This window comes from Erythrolamprus reginae, chromosome 2 (assembly GCF_031021105.1).
Source record: "Erythrolamprus reginae isolate rEryReg1 chromosome 2, rEryReg1.hap1, whole genome shotgun sequence".
Classification (NCBI taxonomy): domain Eukaryota; kingdom Metazoa; phylum Chordata; class Lepidosauria; order Squamata; family Dipsadidae; genus Erythrolamprus; species Erythrolamprus reginae.
The window spans coordinates 181309332-181332474 of record NC_091951.1 but is presented as its reverse complement, the minus strand read 5'-3'; the positions used below and the strand labels follow the sequence as shown (position 1 = coordinate 181332474).

Here is a 23143-nt window from a genome sequence, read left to right as displayed (position 1 = left end):
TTCTCTCCATCTCTCTTGCTTTCTCTCTCTTTCTCTCTCTCTCTTGCTTTCTCTCTCTCTTGCTTTCTTTCTCTCTTTCCTTCTTTCTTTCTCTCTCTTTCTTTCTCTCTCTTGCTTTCTTTCTCTCTCTCTCTCTTTCTCTCTTGCCTTCTCTCTCTCTCTTGCTTTCTTTCTCTCCCTCTCTTGCTTTCTTTATTTCTCTCTCTTGCTGAGCTTCGCGGCACACCTGACCATGTCTCGCGGTACACTAGTGTGCCACGGCACACTGGTTGAAAAACACTGGTCTATAACATATAGAATCCTCTCCTCAGTTTTCACAGCCACCAGATGGATTGACCAGGTTATTGTCAACATGCTGATCACCCTCAATAGGAAAAGCTCTCAAAACTGGGGATGGAGGTGCAGACACGATTTACTCCATCTATCCTCCATCAATCACATTAGAATTATGTCTTTCTTCCCAAGGAAAGTATGTGTACACATCCTCTAAATATCAAGTGAGGTGTGATGCTAGCTCGCCCCTTGTGGAGCATCCTGGATCGCACGGTAGCAAGAAGTGGTAGCCAGACTACATTGAAGAATTGGCAGTTAACGACAGTTGGCAGCCAGTCATCTTTATAGAACTCCTGGTTCTCTATGGATAAACAACTATATGTCCATGTTTTGGCCCTATGTTACATAAAATAAATATCAAATTTTCTTAAATTGTTTAACTAATCTCTCAGTAATTTTATCCATAACAAGTACCGTATACAGTACTTTTAAGGCTGAGGTAGGGTCTGCTTAAGATCCCATCACCATGTGAGATGAAGCAATGTTGTTCAGGAGACAAGGCTTGGGTCTCGCCTTTGCCTGAGGGAAGCTAGGAATATTGGCAGTTAGGACTCAGTCCTTAATGGTTGGGTTGACAATATATAAATCAACAATGTGTGTTATAACTGAGCTATGTCTATTTGTGGACCTGTTGCAGACTGCCACAAAAGGGAGCTAGAGTTCACAGCCGATTTCTCTGAGTCACTCCATTTGTTTCTCATTGTCTGGTTACTCACTGTTAATGGCTGCTCAGTGTTAGATTAGCTCTGCAATCTCTCTGCATTGTAGTTATGTATATCAGCTAAAATGTGTGCAGGCTTGATATCTTTGTTTACTGATTATGACAAAGACAACTGGCAAGACAGACTATGAACTTGGTAATACAGTATTTGGATTGTTATTTTGATTTATGTGTATGACTTTAGACTGTTTATTTGAATATGTTATTTCTCAAAGTAAACTTTAATTCAAGTTAGTATATCTGTGTCTGGCTGAGTAGCTATTCATAACTAATCTCAATCTGAACATTTCTGTGTGTGCACAACCTTGATAAACAAGGATTACTCTGTTCATACATTAACAGGCTCCACCAAGACTAAGAAGGCAATCGGCTCAAAATGGCCTCTTCTAACTGGCCTTTCAAAAGTTGAAAACCTATGAGCAATGAAAGGCTGCCATCCTCTTCATTTGAAATTGTTTTTACCATTTTGCACAGCTGAACTGAGATTGCATTTCAGTTTTGGAAACCACCCAATCACGTGATTGCAGTGGCATATCAAAATATTAAAACAAAACAAACAGCTTGTTAAGCTTTACCCAAGCTGCTGTCATTCAGCTATTAACACCAGGGAGCTGCATCTGCATCTTTAGAGCATTACAGGTATTACAGTTGAGCCAGTTGCTAAGGGAGTTTTACCTCCTTTTTATGACCTTGCTTACCAGTTACGTGAATTACTGCAATGGTTAATAGTAACAGGGTTAAAGATACTGCAACTGTCATAAACATGAGCCAGTTGCCAAACCTCTGGATTTTGATCCAGTGACCATGGGGATGGCACCGGACCAGATTATCTCAGGGACCGCCTTCTGCTGCATGAATCCCAGCGACCAGTTAGGTCCTACAGAGTGGGCCTTCTCCGGGTCCTGTCAACTAAACAATGTCGTTTGGCGGGACCCAGGGGAAGAGCCTCCTCTGTGGCGGCCCCGGCCCTTTGGAACCAACTCCCCCCAGAGATTAGAATTGCCCCCACCCTCCTTGCCTTTCGTAAGCTTCTTAAAACCCACCACTGCCGTCAGGCATGGGGGAACTGAGATATTCTTTCCCCCTAAGCCTTACAATTTACGCATGGTATGTTTGTATATATGTTTGGTTTTATAATAAGTTTTTTTTTAGTTGTTTAGTATTGGATTGTTACATGCTGTTTTTATCATTGTTGTTCAGTGATGTAACTTCAGTCACTAAACATATGGTTGTAAGTCAAGGATAATCAGTATTTTGTAAGAAGCATCATTATGTTCAATGTGCTTTTTCGCACCAAGGCACATGTCTTTGTTGTAACTTAGGGCATCTTAATTGTATGATGAATGTGTTGAGAGAATGTGGAGTGAATGGAACGATTGGTTTTTTAACGGGTTTGGGGGTGGGGTTAGTTCTTTTAATTAGCTAATTGGATTTAAAATGTTGTATACTATATATTTTATATGTTGTGAGCTGCCTCAAGTCCTCGGAGAGGGGCGGCATAGAAATCCAATAAATAATAATGACAAAACCAATAACAGTACGCAGTAATAGTCAGGCCAATGAAATCATAACATGTTTAACGTTGCCCTTTCCCTGATCATAATTTTATTCTTGGGCTCGTGGTGTATATTGTGTGTGTGCATAGGACAGAGGGAAGCAGAGATGGCAGATAAGTAGACACACTGAAATGCACTGCACAGAATAAAAATGAAACAGCATTAATAGAAAGTGATTTTTAATATAGAATATATATATATATATATATATATATATATATATATATATATATATATATATCACACAAACAAAAAAAAGTACCAAATAAGTGCCATAATCACCTACTCCACTTATTTTTCTCTCCTTCCAACAAGGTTGAGCCAATTTTAGCATCAGCTCTAAATGAAGTATGGAAATATGGGCAAGGTGCTTTTGTTACACCATTCGCTTTTCTCCTCCTGCAGAGCCTGCCATCAAGATGGACACTAATAACACAAGACTATGCTGAGAGGTGATTGCTGTCAATTAAAAAAAAATCTTAAAAAAATTTGAAGCGATTGGCCATTTTTAAATTTAAAATGGCAATTTAAAATGGTCACCATCCCTCCAGCTTGCTTTAAAAAGAACAAAAAACCTTCATATCCATTTGTTTTGCCCTCATCTGCTTTGAGAGAAACAGAAATATTACATTATCTTATACCACCCTGTTGCTTGGATTTCCTCCTAATACCTGCCCACTCTGATAAAATAATTGACACCCCATCAACCCACCCTTGGTTCACAAGTGTTGACAGTGATGCGAGGAAGAGGGGCAGCAGATAAGGAGGGAGGCTGCAATGTGCCAATTGTAGACTCAGCAGAGATGAGGTCAAAGCAACATTAGCAGAGCCCATCTGTTTTCTTTTAAAAAATGCTACAGCCAGTAAAAATCCAGAGCTGTTATGAGAAAGAGTTCCTTCAGGCAGGGTCAAAAGAAAAGATATCATCTCTCTTCAAGGGAAAAAAGAAAAGTTGCAGGCACCATGGAGATTACAATCATACCCCTCTCCATAAAGGAGAAAACAAAGGCAAATAATAATAATAATAATATAATAATAATAAAGCCACAGAACTGAAGCAGGCTTCATGTCTTCATCATCCGGCAAGTCTCTTTCCCACTACTGGGAGTTAATTCAGTAATCAGTAGAAGAAATAGTTTTAGAATTGAGATTCATGCAGTACCAAGTCCCACTAAGTGCAGAATTTTCATTGCTGAGTGGAACCCATCGTGTGCGCTTGCCCTTCCCCAAACAGTATGAAAATTTCTAAAAAAAAAATATTTTTACTGCAATACTCAAGCTTAGTTTCACCAATCTTCAAGCAATCTTTGGACAGACGGAACCTCAGGGTCCACCCACCTCTGCAGCACCACATTCGCCCCAAGTTACACTAGTGTGTAACGCTGGCTCTTGTTGCTAATGTGTAACCCCTTTCCACTTCCCTCCTCCTCCTCCTCCTCTTCCAAGGTCAGGGGGGGACCCAGTTCAAGGATTCACAACACCTCAATCGTGGACCGCTCGATGCAAACGTTTCAACTTCCTCCCACAACCTACACAGCCTGTAAAAAGAATGTCAGGAAGACCATCGGATAGGGGACTTTTGACGAAACTTGTAGGTGGATGGGAAACAGCGGTAACGAAAGTCCCACGTGGAAAGAACTCTCCTCCTCATTTAGGAGCTAACCATTCCCATTTCTTTTCTTTTGGGGACTTCCTGCAGAGAGCGAAAGAGGTAAGCCTAGCAAACCACTTCCTAAGGTCGTAGGTCAATCTCCTCCTTTTGCTCTCCCGTCATGTCTTTTCCTTGCCTGTTTTGGAAAGGCAGGGCAGGTGGAGAAAACAAGCGGCATCACCTCACACCTTTTCTTTGGTATCAAAGCCAGAGTCCCGAGGTCCCTTTTCTGAAGCACCTCAAAAGTTCTTTTCCTCACAGCGGTTTGGCAAATAAGAATTGTACCCTTCCCTTCCCCCAAACTACCACCCTTTCCCCCGAAAAATACGCGTTCCTGAACTTCACAGTGACAAATGTGTGTGCACGTGTGCAAAAAACAGACTTAAGCGGGTGTTGCTGTGAGAGATGCGACGTTCTAATGCGACGTTCGATAGGCATTTTTGAGGGCAAGCAGCATTGATAAACTTCCCAAAGTTGTGGTAAAGTGCCACCGTGAGAGGAACACGGCCTCTTCTCCACAGCATCCAAGTAACCCTGGGGAGAGGTGAGCGAGAGGAACAGCCCCCTTCAGAATTAAAGTGAAAATATCAGCTTTCTGGATCCAGAGATTTATAAATTGGTATGACTTTGAACCACTTCTATAGCTTCCCCTGCCCAGATTGTTTGGTCAATGCGAGGAGAGGAGTAAGTTGTACAAGAATGAGTTTTCCTGATCCCAAAGAAATGGGCCCAGCAGAGGGAGGGGGGCTCCAAATTAGGCTTTGCTCCCAATAAATAAAAAATAAGTCTCTTAAGGGGCAGAATGATCACACCCATCTTCTCTTTGTCAACACCGTCAAGGATGCCGTGATAGAAATAGAAGGACTCTCCTTTCTAGACGTTTGGTTCTAAAATTCAGATCAAATAGAGAGAACCAATCAACCCCATGCTGCTTAAGCCCAGCTTAAAAGTTTCCTTGGTTCCAAAGGTTCTTGCTAACTGGTCGGACCTCCATTCAAAAAATAGGTGGTCATCTCGCCTTTGCCCTTGACTTTGATGACTCCACGACACTCCAACTGATAACCTTTGGCGGCTAATACCTGATAGAGGTCAGTTGTCACCTGGGGGGGGGGGAGAGAGAAAGCAGGTACAAAAATACTTATTAACCAGCCAAATAAATTAGTCTAAAAGTCTCAACATTTCTACACCACTTAGCCATGAACTTAAAAATTCGTTATCACAAGATACAGACAAAGCTGCAAAGTTCAAAGCACTTCCATCTGAATCAAATCTAAAATTATAGCAATGGCACTTAAGACTTATACGCAGTTTCATAGGGCATCTAATAGCCCTCTCTAAGCGGTTTACAGAGGCCGTATAATGTCTCCAATAATCTGGGTCCTCATTTTATCCACCTTGGAAGGATGGAAGTCAACCTTGAGCCGCTCAGGATTGAACCCCTGGCAGTCAGCCGAATTGGCCTACCATACTGTATCCTAACCATCACAGCTCTTGAAACTATAAAACTACAGATAGTCCTTGACTTACAGCAGTTCATTTAAGGATCATTCAAAGTTACAACGGCACTGAAAAATGTGACTTACGATTTTCACGTTACGACCTCTACAGAAGCATCCTGGTCATGTGATCAAAATTCAGATACTTGGCAACTGGTTCATATTTATGACCGTTGGTGTGCCCCAAGAACACGTGATCCCCTTTTGCAACCTTCTGACAAGCAAACTCAATGGGGAAATCAGGTTCTTATCAACTTATACTTATGAACTGCAGTAATTCACTAACTGTGCCAAGAAAGATAATAAAATCGTCATCTTCAGGCTGGTGTTTTCGGCTCTGTACTAGGGTGAACAAAGTTTTCAAATAGGTGCTTGGACACTTTTGCTTTGTTCGCCCTAGCACAAATCTGAAAGCACCAGCCTTAACATGACGAGTGGGACCTCGTCAATACATCGCCAGGAATCTCTGAAACTTACATTGGGAAGAAACCCAAATATGCCAAGACCTTTCTCTCTCCCTCTCTCTCCCTCAATCTGGGTCTCTTGTAACGCAGAGGCCTTAACCTCTAGGCCAGTGATTTTCAACCTTTTTTGAGCCGTGGCACATTTTTTTCATTTACGAAACCCTGGGGCACATGGAGCGGAGGGGGGGGGAGGGGGGCTAAAAAAAGTTTGAACAAAAAAATTCTCTCTTTCTTCCTCCCCTTCGCTCTATTTCTTTCTCCCTCCCTCTTTCTCTCCCTTCCTTCCTCTTTCTCTCTCTCCATCCCTCTTTCTTTCTCTTCCTTCCTTCCTCTCTTTTTTGCTCTCTTTCTCCCTCCCTCCCTACGTACCTCTATGTCTTTCTCTCTCTCTTGCTTTCTTTCTCTTGTTCTCTTTCTCTCTTTCTCTTTCTCTCTCTTGCTTTCTTTCGCTCTCTTGCTTTCTTTCTCTCTCTCTTGCTTTCTTTCTCTCTTGCTTTCTCTCTCTCTCTTGCTTTCTTTCTCTCTGAGCTTCGCGGCACACCTGACCATGTCTCGCGGCACACTAGTGTCCCATGGCACACTGGTTGAAAAACACTGCTCTAGGCTACAGGCTCATTTCCTGTATCAGCTTGTACCAGGGAAGGGGTATGTGTGATTTTTTGTCAAGTCACCCTGGTATAATGAAGGAGCATCACAGATTCCTTTTTGCCTCTCAGCCCCACTAGGGGCTATATTCCAAGGCAGATAAGTTTTTTATAGCCGACAACATATATATATTCGGAGTGGTGCAGTGGTTAGAGTGCAGCACTGCAGCCTACTTCAACCAACTGCTAGTTGTAGTTCAGCAGTTCAAATCTCACCATCAGTTCAAGGTTGACTCAGCCTTCCATCCTTCCAAGGTGGGTAAAATGAGGACCCAGATTGTTGGGGGCAATAGGCTGATTCTGTAAACCGCTTAGAGCGGGCTGTAAAAGCACTATGAAGCAGTATATAAGTCTAAATGCTATTGCATCCTGTCATTGCCTTTCTAAATTCAAATGAGTATTTTCTTGGGACCGCACAGCTGTCATGAGTGTCCAGGAAAAAGAGTGGTTTCCTTAACCAGCTGCTGATTCAAACTAGATCCAAATAGAGCACATTTATTTTGCTGGTCAGAGCTAAAAGACCATTCTCTAAAATAAAAATCACTATGATGCTTGGCTCTATGCAAAATCCCATTAAAAAAAAATTAAATCTACTTTGCAAATTAGCGTGAGTTTGAATAATGCAATATTAAATTTAGTCCAAAAGTGTATTTTAATGTTACGTAGTGGTCATTTTATCCATGATGGCAAAAGGATCACACCATAACTAGCCTCACCTGAATGCGGTCAGGGACACCAGTGCTGTCCATGCGGCTAGAAACATTTACAGTGTTGCCCCAGATGTCATACTGTGGCTTTCGGGCTCCAATCACACCAGCCACTACTGGCCCAATGTTTAGTCCTAGAAAGGAGGAAAGAATCTCAGAATAAAACACCAACTTACAGCCCCTATTTTCCCTCTTGCTTTTTCCTAGACTTTAACTGACCAATTTTCATTTGGAAATTGTTGAAAGAGTGTTCGTTGATATATTTCATCTGCTCCATGAGCCTCATAGCATAGTCGGCCAGTGCAGTGATGTGAGACTGCCCTTCTCGGTCATAGGTGCTGTCGTTTAGCCCCGATGCTGCCATGTAAGTACTTCCAATAGTCTTGATCTTCTCCAGCTGCCTGAATGGTTCGTCACTGATGATCTACAGACAGGAGGAAAGATCATGCCATTTAATATTATAAAGAACATTATATTGCCATTAAAATATTCCCAGATAGGCAGAAACTTGGCCCTGCCCCCCAAATTGTTTCCTATGATCTTCGTACAGGGTGAACAAGCCAGGGCAAACTTCATAAACGTGCTTCCTTGTCAGCCTTGGACCAGGGCCGCCGATAGAGCGGTACTACTGGGAGTGGTGTACCGGGCCCGGCCATGAGGGGGCGCCGGTTTTGCCCGCCGTCGCACATGCGCAGTATCGGCCCTCTCTTGCCGGCTGCCTGCCTCACCAACAAAAAAGACGGGCCCTCTGGCCCTCGCGAGGCAGGACTCGAAGCCCCAACGGAGCCTTTGGCAGCGCGGTCCTCCAGTCCCAGAGTAAAGCGTGCGGCGAAGGTAGGAGCCCCTTCGGGGTGGCGGTTGCAACTTGCGCTTGTGTTAAATTTTGTTTCTTTCCTAAGCAGCCTTCCGTGTAAAAAAATCCATTTGGGAACGAGTCGTTCCCAAATGGATTTTTTTACACAGAAGGCTGCTTAGGAAAGAAACAAAATTTAACACAAGCACAAGTTGTAGGCTTTGCACGCGTGCGCCAGCGTCCCCCAAAAGGCCCCCCCGCGCACCCTTTTCCAAGGGCGCACACGAAGCCGCGTCCGCCCCCCCGCCCCCCCCAGCCCCCTTGCGCCCCTGTGGCTACTCGCCGCTGCCCTCGCCCGCTCCGCCTCTCTTCCCTGCAGGCATTCTCACAGCAGGGGCCACCGCGCTCTCTCCATCTCCCTGCTAGCCTGCCCGGAGCATTCAAAGTAAGAGCGAAGGTTTTTCTTACTTTGAATTTTCCGGGTTGGGCTGGCAGCAGGGGATGGGGAGAGCGCGCGTCAGCCCGCGCGCCCAACATTTCAGGTGCCGTCCCGGTGCGACGCCCCAGAGACCCCTGACCCAGGTTTCCTGGATTCCTGGTGGCGGCGACCGAGCCCTGACCAGCGGGCTCCCGACCGAGCCCTGCCGTGGGAACGAAGCGAGTGGGGCGCTCCCCGCCCGGCTGCGGCTCTTGTAACTCGGCCCGGGATGGGTGTGACTCTACGGGCTGCCCTCCTCGGGGAAAGAGAGGGGAGGGGAAGAGAGGGCCGGGAGGACACAGAAGGGAAGGAAGGAAGGAAAAATAGGGAGGGAAGGAAGGGAAAGACGGAGGGGAAGGAAGGGGAAGAGGGAGGAGAAGAAAACAGGAAGAAGAGATAGGTTGGTTGGAATGAAGGAAGAAGGGAAAGAAGGAGAAAGGGGAAGGGAAGGAAGGAAAGGAAAAGAGGGAGGGGGAAAGGAAGGAAGGAGAGATAGGTTGATTGTAATTGAAAATTACAATTGAAAGTAATTGAAAATTACTTTCGCCAGCCTCCGGAGAACGAGAGAGAGTGAGAGCAATGACAGAACAAGATAGAGAGAAAGTGAGTGAGAGAGAGAGAGAGAGAGAGAGAGAGAAATAGGGGGAGAAAAAGAGATAGCAAGAGAACGAGAACGAGAGAAAGAGTGTGAGAGAGAAAGCAAGAGAGAGAGAGAAAGAAAACAAGAGAGGGAAAGTGAGAAAAAGAGAGAGAGAGAAAGAGGGGGAGAGATAGAGAAAGAGAGAGAAAGAAAAGAGAGAGAGATGAGAGAGGAAGGAAGAGGGGGAGAGAGAGAGGGAGAAAGCAAGATAGAGAAAGAGAGAGAGAAAGAAAGTAAGAGATGAGACAGGAAGGAAGAGAGAGAGAGGAAGAAAGCAAGATAGAGAAAGAGAGATAGAGAGAAAGAGAGAGAGAGGAAAAAAGCAAGATAGAGAAAGAGAGAGAGAGAGAGAGATGAAAGAGGAAGGAAGAGAGTCAGAGAGAGGAAGAAAGCAAGATAGAGAAAGAGAGAGAGGGGAAGAAAGAGAGAGAGAAATGAGAGAGGAAGGAAGAGAGTGAGAGAGAGGAAGAAAGAAAGATAGAGAAAGAAAGAAAGAAAGAGATGAGAGAGGAAGGAAGAGAGGGAGAGGAAGAAAGCAAGATAGAGAAAGAGAGAGAGAGAAAGAGAGAGAGGAAGAAAGCAAGATAGAGAAAGAGAGAGAGAGAGAGAGATGAGAGAGGAAGGAAGAGAGTCACAGAGAGGAAGAAAGCAAGATAGAGAAAGAGAGAGAGGGGAAGAAAGAGAGAGAGAAATGAGAGGAAGGAAGAGAGTGAGAGAGAGGAAGAAAGCAAGATAGAGAAAGAAAGAAAGAGATGAGAGAGGAAGGAAGAGAGTGAGAGAAAGAGAAAGAAAGCAAGAGAGAGAAAGAGAAAGAAAGAAAGAGATGAGAGGAAGAAAGAGAGAGAGAAGAGTGGAAGGAAGAGAGAGAGAAATGATAGCAAAAAGGGGAGAAAAAAAGAGAAATGAGAAAATGATTGAGGCAGAGAATGACAGAAAAGAGAGAGAAACAGAGAGAGAAGTGATTCTTGATTTAAAGCATATGGTAAAAGCACTTAAATAATAACAGAGAAAAAAACCCAGCCCTCACCTGTTTTTATTAATAGTTTTGCTGGTTGTTTTAGTTTTAATAGTAATGGATTTTGGTTTTTAAAAATTATTATTGACAAAATTGAACGGGTCCAAAGACGGGCTACAAGAATGGTGGAAGGTCTTAAGCATAAAACGTATCAGGAAAGACTTCATGAACTCAATCTGTATAGTCTGGAGGACAGAAGGAAAAGGGGGGACATGATCGAAACATTTAAATATGTTAAAGGGTTAAATAAGGTCCAGGAGAGAAGTGTTTTTAATAGGAAAGTGAACACAAGGACAAGGGGACACAATCTGAAGTTAGTTGAGGGAAAGATCAAAAGCAACCTGAGAAAACATTATTTCACTGAAAGAGTAGTAGATGCTTGGAACAAACTTCCAGCAGACGTGGTTGGTAAATCCACAGTAACTGAATTTAAACATGCCTGGGATAAACATATATCCATCCTAAGATAAAATACAGGAAATAGTATAAGGGCAGACTAGATGGACCATGAGGTCTTTTTCTGCCATCAGTCTTCTATGTTTCTATGTTTCTATGAATTTCTTTTAATAAAAAAGAAGGGATTTATTTATTTATTTATTATTTATTTATTTCTATGCCGCCCAGTCCCAAGTTTTTCCTTATTTCCAGATTGCATTTCTTCTTGGTGAGGTTCCGCCCATTGCTTCTTGTACTACCTTCAGGTGGCATGGAGAATAAATAGATGCCATCTGCTCTGTGGCAGCCCTTTAAGGATTGGGAAACTACTATTATATTCCCCCTCAGTTTTCTATTTATTGAGCTAAACATACTCATTCTCTAAGCCCTTGTTCATAGGATTCAGCCTCTAGGCCAGGGGTGTCAAACTCAATTTCATTGAGGGCCACATCAGGGCTGTGTTTGACCTCAGAGGGCCGGGGGAGGGCTTGCCCAGGGTGTGTGGCCATGGTGGGCATGGCACGGGATTTGGGGGGCAGTAGTTTTAAAATGGCCGGGGGGGGGCAGACACTTAGGCTGTATGGGGCCCCAAAATTCCTGATGGTGGCCCTGCCTTGGACACCTTGGATGTGCTAAAATCTATAGCTGGTGCCTGCAAGCAGCCTTCCTTTTTGAAACTGCTGGACTGTTAGACCTCTTTCAATTACCTGAACTTTTAGCAGTGCATAATGCTGCAGGTTATCTGCCAATAATTTGGTCCCTAGTTGCTCAGGGCTAAAAACAAGACCGGAATGATCCTGTCAAGAGCCATGGTGGAGCTGTGCTTAGACTGCAGTATTGCAAGCTAATTCAGCTCACTGCGAGCAGTTTGATCCTGATCGGCTCAAGGTTGATTCAGTCTTCCATCCTTTTGAAGTTGATAAAATGAGGACCCAGATTGTCGGGGGCAATATGCTGCCTCTGTAAACTGCTTAGAGCAGTGATGGCAAACCTTTTATCCCTCGAGTGCCGAAAGAGCGTGTGTGTGTGTGCGCTATCTTGCACGCCTAAGTGCCCCCATAATTCAATCCATGGGGAAGGTGAAAACAGCTTTGCCTGCCCCCTGGAGGCCCTCTGGAGGCCGGAAACAGCCTGTTTTCCAACTTCTGGTGGGACCAGTAGGCTCATGTTTCACCCTCCCCAGGCTTCCCTGGAGCCAGCAGAGGATAAAATCTCTGCCGTCAGGCATGGGGGAACTGAGACATCTCCCCCAGGCCTATAGAGTTTATACATGGTATGTTTGTGTGTATGCTTGCTTTTAATAATGGGGTTTTTAGTGTTTTTTAAATTATTAGATTTGTTCTTACATTGTCTTTGTTATTGTTGTGAGCCGCCCCGAGTCTACGGAGAGGGGCGGCATACAAATCTAATAAATAATAATAATAAAATAATAATAATAAAAACGCCCTCCCCCATCCCCCCCGGAGGCTCTCTGGAAGCCACAAACACCCTCTCAGAGCTTCTGTGCAAGCCAAATATCAGCTAGCCAGTACATACATGCCTGTTGGAGCTGAGCTAGGGCAACAACTTGTGTGCCAGCAAATATGGCTCCGCGTGCCACCTGTAGCACACGTTCCATCGGTTCGCCATCACTGGCTTAGAGAATGCTGTAGTGTAAAGCACTATGAAGCCGTATATAAATCTAAGTGTTAGTGGTGTCCCAATAGCCTAGAACCGAGTTCCCCAACCTTCCCTGGTTGGTGGGCTGGATGGGAAGGAGAGGGGAAAGAAGGGATGGTTTTGTGGGAAGGGCAGGTGCATGTACGCAAGCACCCATTGCTCGTACGAGTGGGGCCCCAGGTGCCCGCGACGCTTGTGAGTAGCCCTTGTGATGAGCACAGGCAGGCTTCAACTTATGACTATTTGCTAAGTATCCATTCAAAGATATGAAAAAAGTGACATATGATGGATCCTCACACTTCTCTGACCATCGCAGAGAGAAACACACACACACACACACACACAGAGACCCTATTCTTCATCAAGATGAATTGTTGTCACTTTAGATAAAATCTGTGGCAATGCAGAGCACACTCTGCCACAGACCGCAGAGCACACTCTGTCTCCAGCACATCCATGGAAGCAAGAGATAACTCTTTCTTAGAAACAAGAAACAACTCACAGTCCCTTTCTAGCGTTCTTAGAAAACACATTCCTACTTTCATTTGGAAAAACCCTCATTTTATCGTAACTGCCCTGAACAATAGAAAATATCCAAATTTACGTCTCCTTAAAAGCCCAGGAAGGAAAGAAAAATAAATTTTTAAAAAAGGAATAGAAGAAAAAAGGAAAGATAGGGACTGAAGCACGAGGGCACAGTTAGGAAAAATAGCAAATAGCCAAGAGCAATTCAGATAGCGATAGCGCTTTAAATATAAACGAAAGCGAAGAACATTGTCTAAAATCCGGATGATAGCACTTGGAAAGGAGGTGGCACAGGATGAATGATATATACCAGAAATAATTGGATAATTAGAAAAATTTGAATAATTTGACTAAGAATTTGGCATTTGATATTGTATTGTATTATATTTTAATTTGAGGCATGTAAATTGGAATCTCTGTAACGTGTGAAAAATAATAAAAAAATTATAACCCCCCCCCCCCAAAAAAAGAAAAGAAACAACTTATAAACAACCATTTCTTGATCTTTTACAATTTTCAGGGAGAAAAGCATCATATTTTTTCTCTGTTTGCAACTTTGAAGATTCATATCCATATTCAGACGGCTAGATTCTGTGCCCTTCACTAAAGTTTTTTCTATCTATCAAGGTTGTCTAAATTCACCTGACAACTGAATGCTGTTCATTGGGCCAACTAGATTTACACCTTCTTTTCCGACATGTAGTGGCCACTGAATGTTGGGCTACAGACCACTTCACACAACTTAGATTCATTCTGCAGTTAAAAATGAGTGAAGAAAGTATACTAAGGAATATAATTGCAGGATTTGTAGAGTCTAATAAGTCATGGTTTCTTTAACCATGGTTCAGTCTAGAGATGGGGTCGCCAGGGGTGATGGAAAAAAGGGGGGTCAGGTTTCTCCCCCCCCCCCGGTTTTTTCCCCATGGCTTTGGGGGGGAAAAACCTTCAGTCCAACTGACTGAGTCTATAAACAATGTTTGACAAACCACAGCATCTGAGTCCACACAATACCCAAACAAAGTCATCTTGGTTTAATGTGATGTGTGAAGCCAGTCATTGTTGGAGCCGCCAGATAACAGGTAACAGATTAACAGAGTTGAAAGGGACCTTCCAGGTCATCTAGTCCAACTCCCTATCCAAGCATGAGACCCTACATCTGCCTCTACCTAGGATTGAACTCACAACCTCCTGATTGTGAGGCAGGAGCTCCACCCCTTGGCCACAGCAGCTCTTTTATTTAGCAGGTTTCTGCTGCTGTAAATAGCAGATAATAATATGGATGGAAATGACCCATAACATGTTATGGAGTGCCTTCCGTCCCCTGTCCTATTGCTCTCCTATATCTCCTATACCTTTCTTCTATTCCTATACCTCTTCTTCTATTTTTCATTGATATGTTCTATTACTATACCTTCTTTTCTATTATTACTTAGATATATTTTACTATGAGTATCTCCTCTATAACCTTCATCATGTATTTTACTATGTGTATATAGATATATACCCACTAAAACCCTCATTGTGTATTGGACAAAATAAATAAATAAATAAATAAAATAACTGGACCAGAATATCTCCGAGATCGCCTTCTGCCGCACAAATCCCAGCGACCGATTAGGTCCCACAGAGTGGGCCTTCTCCAGGTCCCGTCAACTAAACAATGTTGGTTGGCGGGCCCCAGGGGAAGAGCCTTCTCTGTGGTGGCCCCGACTCTCTGGAACCAACTCCCCCCAGAGATTAGAACTGCCCCTACTCTCCCTGCCTTCCGTAAACTCCTTAAAATCCACCTTTGCCGTCAGGCATGGGGGAACTGAAACACCTCCCCCGGGCATGTACAATTTATGCATGGTATGTTTGTGTGTGTGTTTATTAGTAAATGGGGTTCTTTTTAAATCTTTTTAAATATTTTAAATTTATTTGGATTTGTCATGATTTTCTGTATCTTGCTGTGAGCCGCCCCGAGTCTGCGGAGAGGGGCGGCATACAAATCTAAATAATAAATTAAATAAATTTCTATTTTCCCTTCAAGGCTCTACAGATGTGGTTGGACTGCAACTCTACAATCCCTCTCTTCAACTATTGCCATACCACTTAGAGCTAATGGAAGTTGTAGTCCAGCAGCGCCTGGAGGGCCATGTCATGCCACTTCATGAAACACTCAAGACATTTGACCCCACTGAGTATTCCGATCTTCTAAAAATCAGGCACTCACCTCGTCAAAGTCAGCAATGATCTCGTTGAGCAGCCGAAGGCATTCAACACCCTCATTGTTGGCTTCCAACTCCACGTAGAATTCAGAGAAGTTGCTGATTGAGGCAAACATGACAGCTACACACTCGCACGATTGGTGATACAGTTCGTCATTGAGGCGTTCCCGTGCTAGAAAGTGAGCTGCCACATCTTTGGGCAAGATGTTGTGTAATAGCCGACGATTATAAGCCTGCAGCTCTTCCATCTCTTCCTTCTCACCAGTAGCCTGGGGAGAAATCAGGTGATCACTTATGCAGGCATTAAATAGAAGGCACAGATTTCTAGATTTCTCTCTCTCTCTCTCTCTCTCTCTCTCTCTCTCTCTCTCTCTCTCTCTCTCTCTCTCTGTGACTTACAATGGGTCAACAAGAATCCTTGATTCTAGCAGTCACAAAAGGCTAACTATTCTTTTGCAGAAATAAAATGGGTGGCTGGCGAGGCTAAACTGGATTTCTGCACAGGAGAGTTTGGTTCATTTAATGTTAGTGTTCTTTTTTTTTAAACTCTAAAGATACTTTATGTACTTTGTCCATCCTGTCCAGCTTTGAAATGTATTCATATTCGATATGTTCAAGACTTATAGGAAGCGCAGTGCCATTTTGCAGAACCCTCAAAAGTTAACTCAAGAAGAAGTTGAATTCTGCACCATATAAAAATTCTGTACGTTTAGCTTTTAAATATACACTGCTCAAAAAAATAAAGGGAATATTTAACAACACAATATAACTCCAAGTAAATCAAACTTCTGTGAAATCAAACTGTCCACTTAGGAAGCAACACTGATTGTCAATCAAAGTTGAACGTGCCCAACAGTATGTGAAATTGGTTGTCAATCAGTGTTGCTTCCTAAGTGGACAGTTTGATTTCACAGAAGTTTGATTTACTTGGAGTTATATTGTGTTGTTTAAATGTTCCCTTTATTTTTTTTGAGCAGTGTATATTTGCAAGACAGGGTGCTACTTGAGGATTTAAAGTTTCTGTCTCGCTATGCTTCAGTCAGTTGTTTTTAGGAGCAAACCAGAATTTTCCAGAGACTTTATATCTCAGATAGTTGGTATCTACAAAGTTGGATGTTGTGCAACAGTGGTCTCCAACCTTTCCACCTCTGTAGACTGGCGAGGGGCAGTGGCAGAGGCAGTCATGGCGCTCAGGTGGGGAGAGGGGATGGTTCCCTGCAGGCAGGGGTTCCACTTACTGGACGCTACTGGTACGCTCTTCGGGATCGTCACAGGCGCATTTGGTGGGTGCACGTAGACCCATTGGCACAAGATTTGGCTTCTGCACATGTGCAGCATGCAAAATCTCAGACGAGGATGCTGGCGCACGTGAGATTTTGTCGGGTTTTGGCAATTTGCATGCACGGAAGCAAAAAAAATGCCAAAAGTCAGTGAAATCTCATGGGCGCGGGTGTCCTCACATGAGATTTCACTTGCTGCGCATGTGCAAAAGCCAAATCTCACGCAGGCGTGCACGTGGATGCATCCGGCGCATGGAATGCGTGCGCATCTCCATTTCCACTACCAGAGTCCCGTACTGGCTGCAACCCATTACCGGTTCCCTGCAATGGCACCCCCCTCACTTGCACAAATGGAGCTAAGCGCGCAAGCACGTGCACCCCCCACTTACACAAGTGGACTTTCATGTACTCAGCTGTTTTCCCGACACTTGCACAGCTGGTTCCCAATGGGGCATGGCCCAGTACCAGGTCACAGCCTGGGGAACTTGGGGACCCTTGTTGTACAACTACATCATTAAGAGCTTGCATAGCAAACTATAGGCAATGGGATCTGAGAAGATGGGCTGGCAGCTGACCTTCTCCCTCCCTACTGCTGATAACAACTTCAAGGCTCTTACCTGTCCAGACCCTGACAATGAGGGGAAGGAATGTTAAAACAGCTGGACAAAAGATAAGAGCCAACCCCACAAGTCTGGGTATTCACCCAACTCTCTCTTGCAACTTGTTTTCAGAAGCTCTGCTTTTGCTCCAGTACCTGTTGTTTCCAGAGAAAATCAAGGCGTGCTGTTGATTCAACTTGCTGGGCATGAAGATAGAGGGCCAAAGCAAAAAGTAACAGGATAACCGGTGTCATGTACAGCAGAGGGACTTTCGTCACGGAGGAGCTGTCAAATTAAATTGGGGGAGGCAGAAAACAAAGAGAGAGTAAAGAAAGAGCACAAAGCACTAACTTTTCAGTTCTCATGATCCTAACACCCTGGAGCTTTAATCCATGACCTTTGCTATTCCAACTCAATCAGAAACACACACACACTCCAGTACACTGTTGCCAGCTGGCCTTAGATGCTATATTCAAGCCCCGTGATGGCGAACCTATGGCACGTGTACCACAAGTGGCATGCAAAGCCATGTATCCAATTAAGGCATACAAATCCAATGAGTGAATGAATGAATGAATGAATGAATGAATGAATGAATGAATGAATGAATATCGGTGGGCACAAGAGTCGGGTCTGGCATGAATGCATGTGCCAACCAGCTGATTTTCGGGCAGTCTGGGCCCACTGGGAGTCAGGAAACATCCTGCTTTCAGCTTCTGGAAAGGGTGGAGACGACCTGTTTTTTGCTCTCCCGAAGCTCCAGAGCCTTTCTAGGAGTCTGGGGAGGGCAAAAACGGTCTCTCTTCCCCTCTTCTCGAGGTCCTCTGAAGCAGGGGCAAGTTCCTTATCTTTTCCTATCAATGCACTGCGCATGTGCAGAAGGACGATTATTCTTCTGCACATGCTCAGAGAGTCAAAAATCGCCAAAAATCTGTTTTAAAAAGATGGTATCACGCATGGATTGACAAAAACAGACCAGAGCTGTTGTGCCAAAATTGTGCAATCAGTGGGCTGCTACTGGAGGGGCGCACTAGACTGCACTGATAAGGAACCCATCTCTGCTCTGAAGGCTGGAAACGTTCCGTCTGCTGACTTCCGGTTGAATCGGAAGTTCCGGGTTTTTGGTCTTCCCAGGCTAGGGGAAGCCTAGGGTGAGCGTGCCATTGTGTGCCAGGAGTAGGGAGGGTGTCATGCACGCATGTGCAAGGGGAACGCATGGAATTATGGAGGTAGCCACACACATGCATGCCACCCGCATCCCCCCCCCCCCTTCGGCAGGTGGACCGAAAAGGGTTCGCCATCACTGTTCTAGTCCTTTCCAAACTGATGCAGTCCAGACTGGTTAGGGACTGGAAGACACAGAATCCCCGACCAGATCAAGTTTCAGTCCAAATAAATCTAGAGGGCAACAGATGGGGAAAGAAGCCGTATGCAAAAGGCAGGAGATGCCCTCAAAGAATGAATAAGAACAAACATAACGCAATATGAAAGACCTGCACTAGTTCTTAGTTGCTCACCAGGTACCCTTTAAGGTGTTAGTAGCAACCTTTAGAGCCCTAAAAGGCTTATAGCCCAGCTATCTAAAGGACTGTCTCTCCTATAGCCAACTTGCGTGGTCATCAGGAGTGGCCATCTTGGAGACATCTATCTGTCAGAAGCTTCTCTTTCTATAAATTGGAGATGTCTTTCTCCTGAATTGCTCCCAAGCCATGGATGATGCTCCCTTGGGAACTGTGCTGGGACCCCATCTTTCTCGGTGTCTAAAGAAACATTTTTCCAGGGTTTAATTACCAAAACTTTAACATTGTTGTTCTCAACTTTTTGTATCTTTTTTAGTCAGCCATCTTGAGAGCTCACTGAAGCAGAAAGGTAGGATACTAAACAACTACATCATCATTTTATTTTCTAATCCTCTTCTTGACCACAAAACCCCTGCCCTATCTCTTTAATCATCATTCCCCACTTAAAATAATTCCGAAGTTAGTGCACAACTGCAAGTTGTTTACTGTGGTCCCTTGATACAATTTGCTTCTCTAACCTTCTGTTACATTAAGTCCCTCGGGCACTCCGTTCATTTTAAATTTAGATTTGCAAGATCCTCTGGATATGTACTTATCTTGTCCTTCTGCTACTTAAATAATATTATCAGTTTGGTCCTCTGGTAGAACAAACAAGACTCATGGAAACCCGAAACCAGGATGAGCAAAAACAGGCCAAATTTCTCTAGTCGTTTGTTCAGATCTAATGCTCGGGGGACTGATGCCTTTTTTGTCCTAAGAACATTGCTTTCCAAACATGCTTCGCAAAACTTTGGTGATACTTTCATTCGTTTCTGAAACTAGTGTCTCCCTGCCATCAATTCTTACACTTACACACACACACACACACACACACACACACACACACACACACTTAGTCCACACCCAATTCCTACTCACCAGGACTGAGTCTCATTGAAGGCTGTCCTGTTTTGGAAAAGAGAAAAGAAGACATTCTTAGAAATAGTCCTTAACAAAATCTGAATTATTCCAGTCTCTTTTCCTTCGTTTAATAGAGGGAGGTCTCCAAACTTGGCAATTTTTAAGATTTGTGGACTTCAACTCCCAGAATTCTCCAATTGGCCATGCTTAAAGTCCATAAGCCTTAAAGTTGCCAAGTTTGGAGACCCAGGATTTAATAAGTACTTTCAGATAATAGATTATATTCCCACATTTCATTTTTTAAAAACACTCTTAATGGAAATCCCTAAACATACAATTTAAAGACAGAATCAGGTTTTTTTAAAGAATGAGTATCGTGGTTTGCTTTTTTACATAATACCATGGCTGAAAAACATCTTAAAGATAATTAGGATTTGTCAGTTTTATATTCCCCAATTCCTTGAAGGCAGCATTTGTACTAGTCCCTCTTCCAATGTTTCCTCAAAACAATCACCCTGTGAAATAGGTTGAGCTGAGAGAAAGTGGAATGCCCAAAGTAATTCATAACGTTTCTGTGGCTGACAGTTGATCTGGAACCTGAGTCTCCCCAGTGACAGTGTATCCCACAACATGCAAACAGGGTCAAAGACAGAGTAAACATGTTGTGCGGACACCATAATCCAGGAAAGGTAGGACAACTTAAAAGGCAAATCAGTCTTCTAAGAAAAAGATTAGTTAGAGGGAGCACCTGAAGAAGACAGAACTCACTAGCAGAATTTTGGCAGCCGGAAAACACAGTCCTGAACATTGAATGACTGTTGGATTGCTCCACCCACAATCTGCCTACTCCTGCCTGCCTTGTCAATCAAGAAGCGCTGTTCATTGCCAATACAATGTTCTTCTTAAGGAACATCAGGTGCATTTTTTAAAAAGGAGAGTATTTCCCTGCATTTTGGAACATACTGATAAAAGAAGGACTGGGGTGTGTGTGTGTGACATGATAGCAATATTCCAGTATTTGAGAAGCTACCACAAAGAGGAGGGTGTTACTTTATTTTCCAAAGCTCCAGAGGGCAGTGGTGGGTTGCTATCCATACGTCCCAGAGCTCCGTTCTGCTAGCGGCTGCAAGATTGCGCAATTTGTACACAACCGCTCTGGTGCCATCTTCACTGCTTCGTTGGGTGGCGCCATCTCCCCCCCCCCCTGAATTTTGGGTTCTTTTTTGCTTCCTGTGCATGCGCAGAAGCAAAATTTTGCAAGGGGGACGCTCCTTCTCCCATCCAATAGCAACCATCCAAGCCCCACTGCACTTGCACCATGCCTGCCCCAGAGTCTGCGGAGAGGGGCGGCATACAAATCCAATAAATAATAAATAATAATAATTAATCGCACAACCTCACGCATCCCGGAACAGCCAACTCTGGTTGCACTGCCTTTACACCGCCCATCACCCACTACTCTGACACCTTCTCCCACCCAGCAGCCATTTCCCTGCCTGCTTGCAAACCACTTGGGACTTGGCTTTGGCTGTGGAAGCTGGCAGAAAGTTGCAAGGTGGTGCTTGCTTAATGACCCGCAATCTTCACCTAACGATGGCAATAGAGAATGCGGGGATTGCTGTTGTTAAGTGATGTGAGCCCACGGCATTGTACTTTACAACTGCATTACTTAGCAACAGAAATTCCAACCCCAGTCGCTGGCAGAACTCAAGGACTATTGGTATAGAAGAATGATAGCGAACCACCTCGCCCACACCAAAATCTTGAGAGATGTTTGAGGCCTGACTGAAGTCTGAGATTTTTCCCACCCCTGGAGAGAGAGAGAGAGGTTCTTACGGAGCATTAGTGGCCACCAGCAAGTCGTAGTTGTCAAACAGCACGCCCTGTGGGCCCTCAGCCAGTATCAAGTACACCACCTCCATCGTCACCAGCAGTGGCAGCTTCTTAAGGCTGCTGATGTGCAGGAAGACGGAAGAGGCCAGCAGACTCAGCAACACCGAGTAAGTGAAGTACTGAAAGGAAGAAAAGATAGAGATTTGTAAGGAGACTCCCCCTTACAAATACAAGTGTGTTCCCCAAAGTCCCAGAATTGCTCCCTCAAAGCATTGCCAACCCTGTTTTTCTCCCCTGAAATGAGATGTTGGAAGGTTGCCTGTCTTCTCAGGAAAGCAGAACTCTTGTAATGAAAGCCATTTCAAAAGGAAGCTTTTATTGGAAGATTGTGATAGCGAGATTTGACAGATGCGCTATGGATGTTACAAGTCTCCTCCTTCAGTACCTGAGCCAGACGGCTAATAAGCATCCAGGTTGCGAAGGGAGGGGGATTTGGCTCTCTGATTCCGGCACAGTCAGTCAAATGATGGAGACAGACTTTTACAGTTCAGGGTGTGGTTGATGTCATGGTGATACGATGCATCCCATGGAATCAGAGGATTGTGTCAAAATCCAGACTGCCAGGGGGGTCAATTTGGACTGTAAATTGCCTTAAAAGAGAGCACACTCTGCTGATCTCAGGGAACCTGAAAACTCCCTGATTGATCCCAAGAAGGCTCTCAAATTCGACAGAGGAAAAGACGGCCATTGCGCGGCAGACCAAAGCTGTGATGCCCTACCCAAACCCCATTTTCCACCCCAAAGCCGCCCCGAGTCTTCAGAGAGGGGCGGCATACAAATCTAATAAATACTTAAATACTCTGATGCACATACCTCAGGGAAACTGCAGGTCAAGTCATCCTTCCCTTGGCAGGGTGGAGTGTCCGATGCCAAGGTATAATTGAGAGCGTGGAGGTAACAGGGGTCTACTGCAGCTGGAGTAACATTGAAGAATCTAACCACACAGTCTTGGAGCCGGATCCGACTGCAAGCAAACTAAAAAGTAGAGTAATTCAGCTAAGGAACTGCTGCTCTGTGGTTCTAGAACTCCCTGATCCCTAGTGTAATTGAGTCTGTGACAAATCCCTGAGACTCTATGGATAAAGACACGTAATAAGAGTCCCTGAAACTTAAAAATCAAAATGCTGCTCACAGTATCCAGAGACTTTTCCCTTGCCATTTGGGAATTCTGATAGTTGTTAATTCCAGCATGTGGGAATGATACCAATTTAGGGAAATATTAATGCATATGGGTTCCTTGCCAAATTACATTTTACATAATTTTAGAAATTTTCAATGCAAGCAAACGGTTGCAGAGCAAGAAAAATAGAATTTCTATATCCCTTCTGTTCAAAACCTAAGAGAGTAGAATATACTAAGTCCTGATAGTGCTAAGTCCGAGTATAGGATTGGGTGTTTTTTTTTTAGTAAAACTATCATTGAGTTGATGCACAAAAACAGCCAACTGTGGTTTCTAAAGCATGGTTTATAACTTGGCATTATAGGTCAACAGAACTCTGTTGTTCACTTGTAAATGACAGCATCTGGTAAACATTATCTTATAACTTGCTGTACTACACCTAATCCTCGACTTACAACAGTTAGTTTAGTGGCTGCTCAACGTTGCAATGGCAGTGTAAAAAAAGTG

General features: G+C 44.0%; 1 protein-coding gene across 2 annotated transcripts in view; it reads right to left on the bottom strand.

Moving 5' to 3' along the window:
• Nucleotides 1-3669: 3669 nt before the first annotated feature.
• Nucleotides 3670-23143, bottom strand: part of ADCY6 (adenylate cyclase 6) — an 83060-nt gene continuing 63586 nt past the window's right edge. For both annotated transcript variants that reach the window (XM_070740650.1, XM_070740651.1), the window contains 8 exons: nt 22330-22491; nt 21460-21635; nt 19642-19668; nt 17359-17488; nt 15330-15593; nt 7792-7996; nt 7582-7706; nt 3670-5361 (listed from right to left, as the gene is read on the bottom strand). In XM_070740650.1, the coding sequence (XP_070596751.1) occupies nt 5236-5361; nt 7582-7706; nt 7792-7996; nt 15330-15593; nt 17359-17488; nt 19642-19668; nt 21460-21635; nt 22330-22491 (1215 nt within the window). In that variant the 3' untranslated portion in view covers nt 3670-5235. The remainder of the gene's footprint in view (nt 5362-7581; nt 7707-7791; nt 7997-15329; nt 15594-17358; nt 17489-19641; nt 19669-21459; nt 21636-22329; nt 22492-23143) is intronic.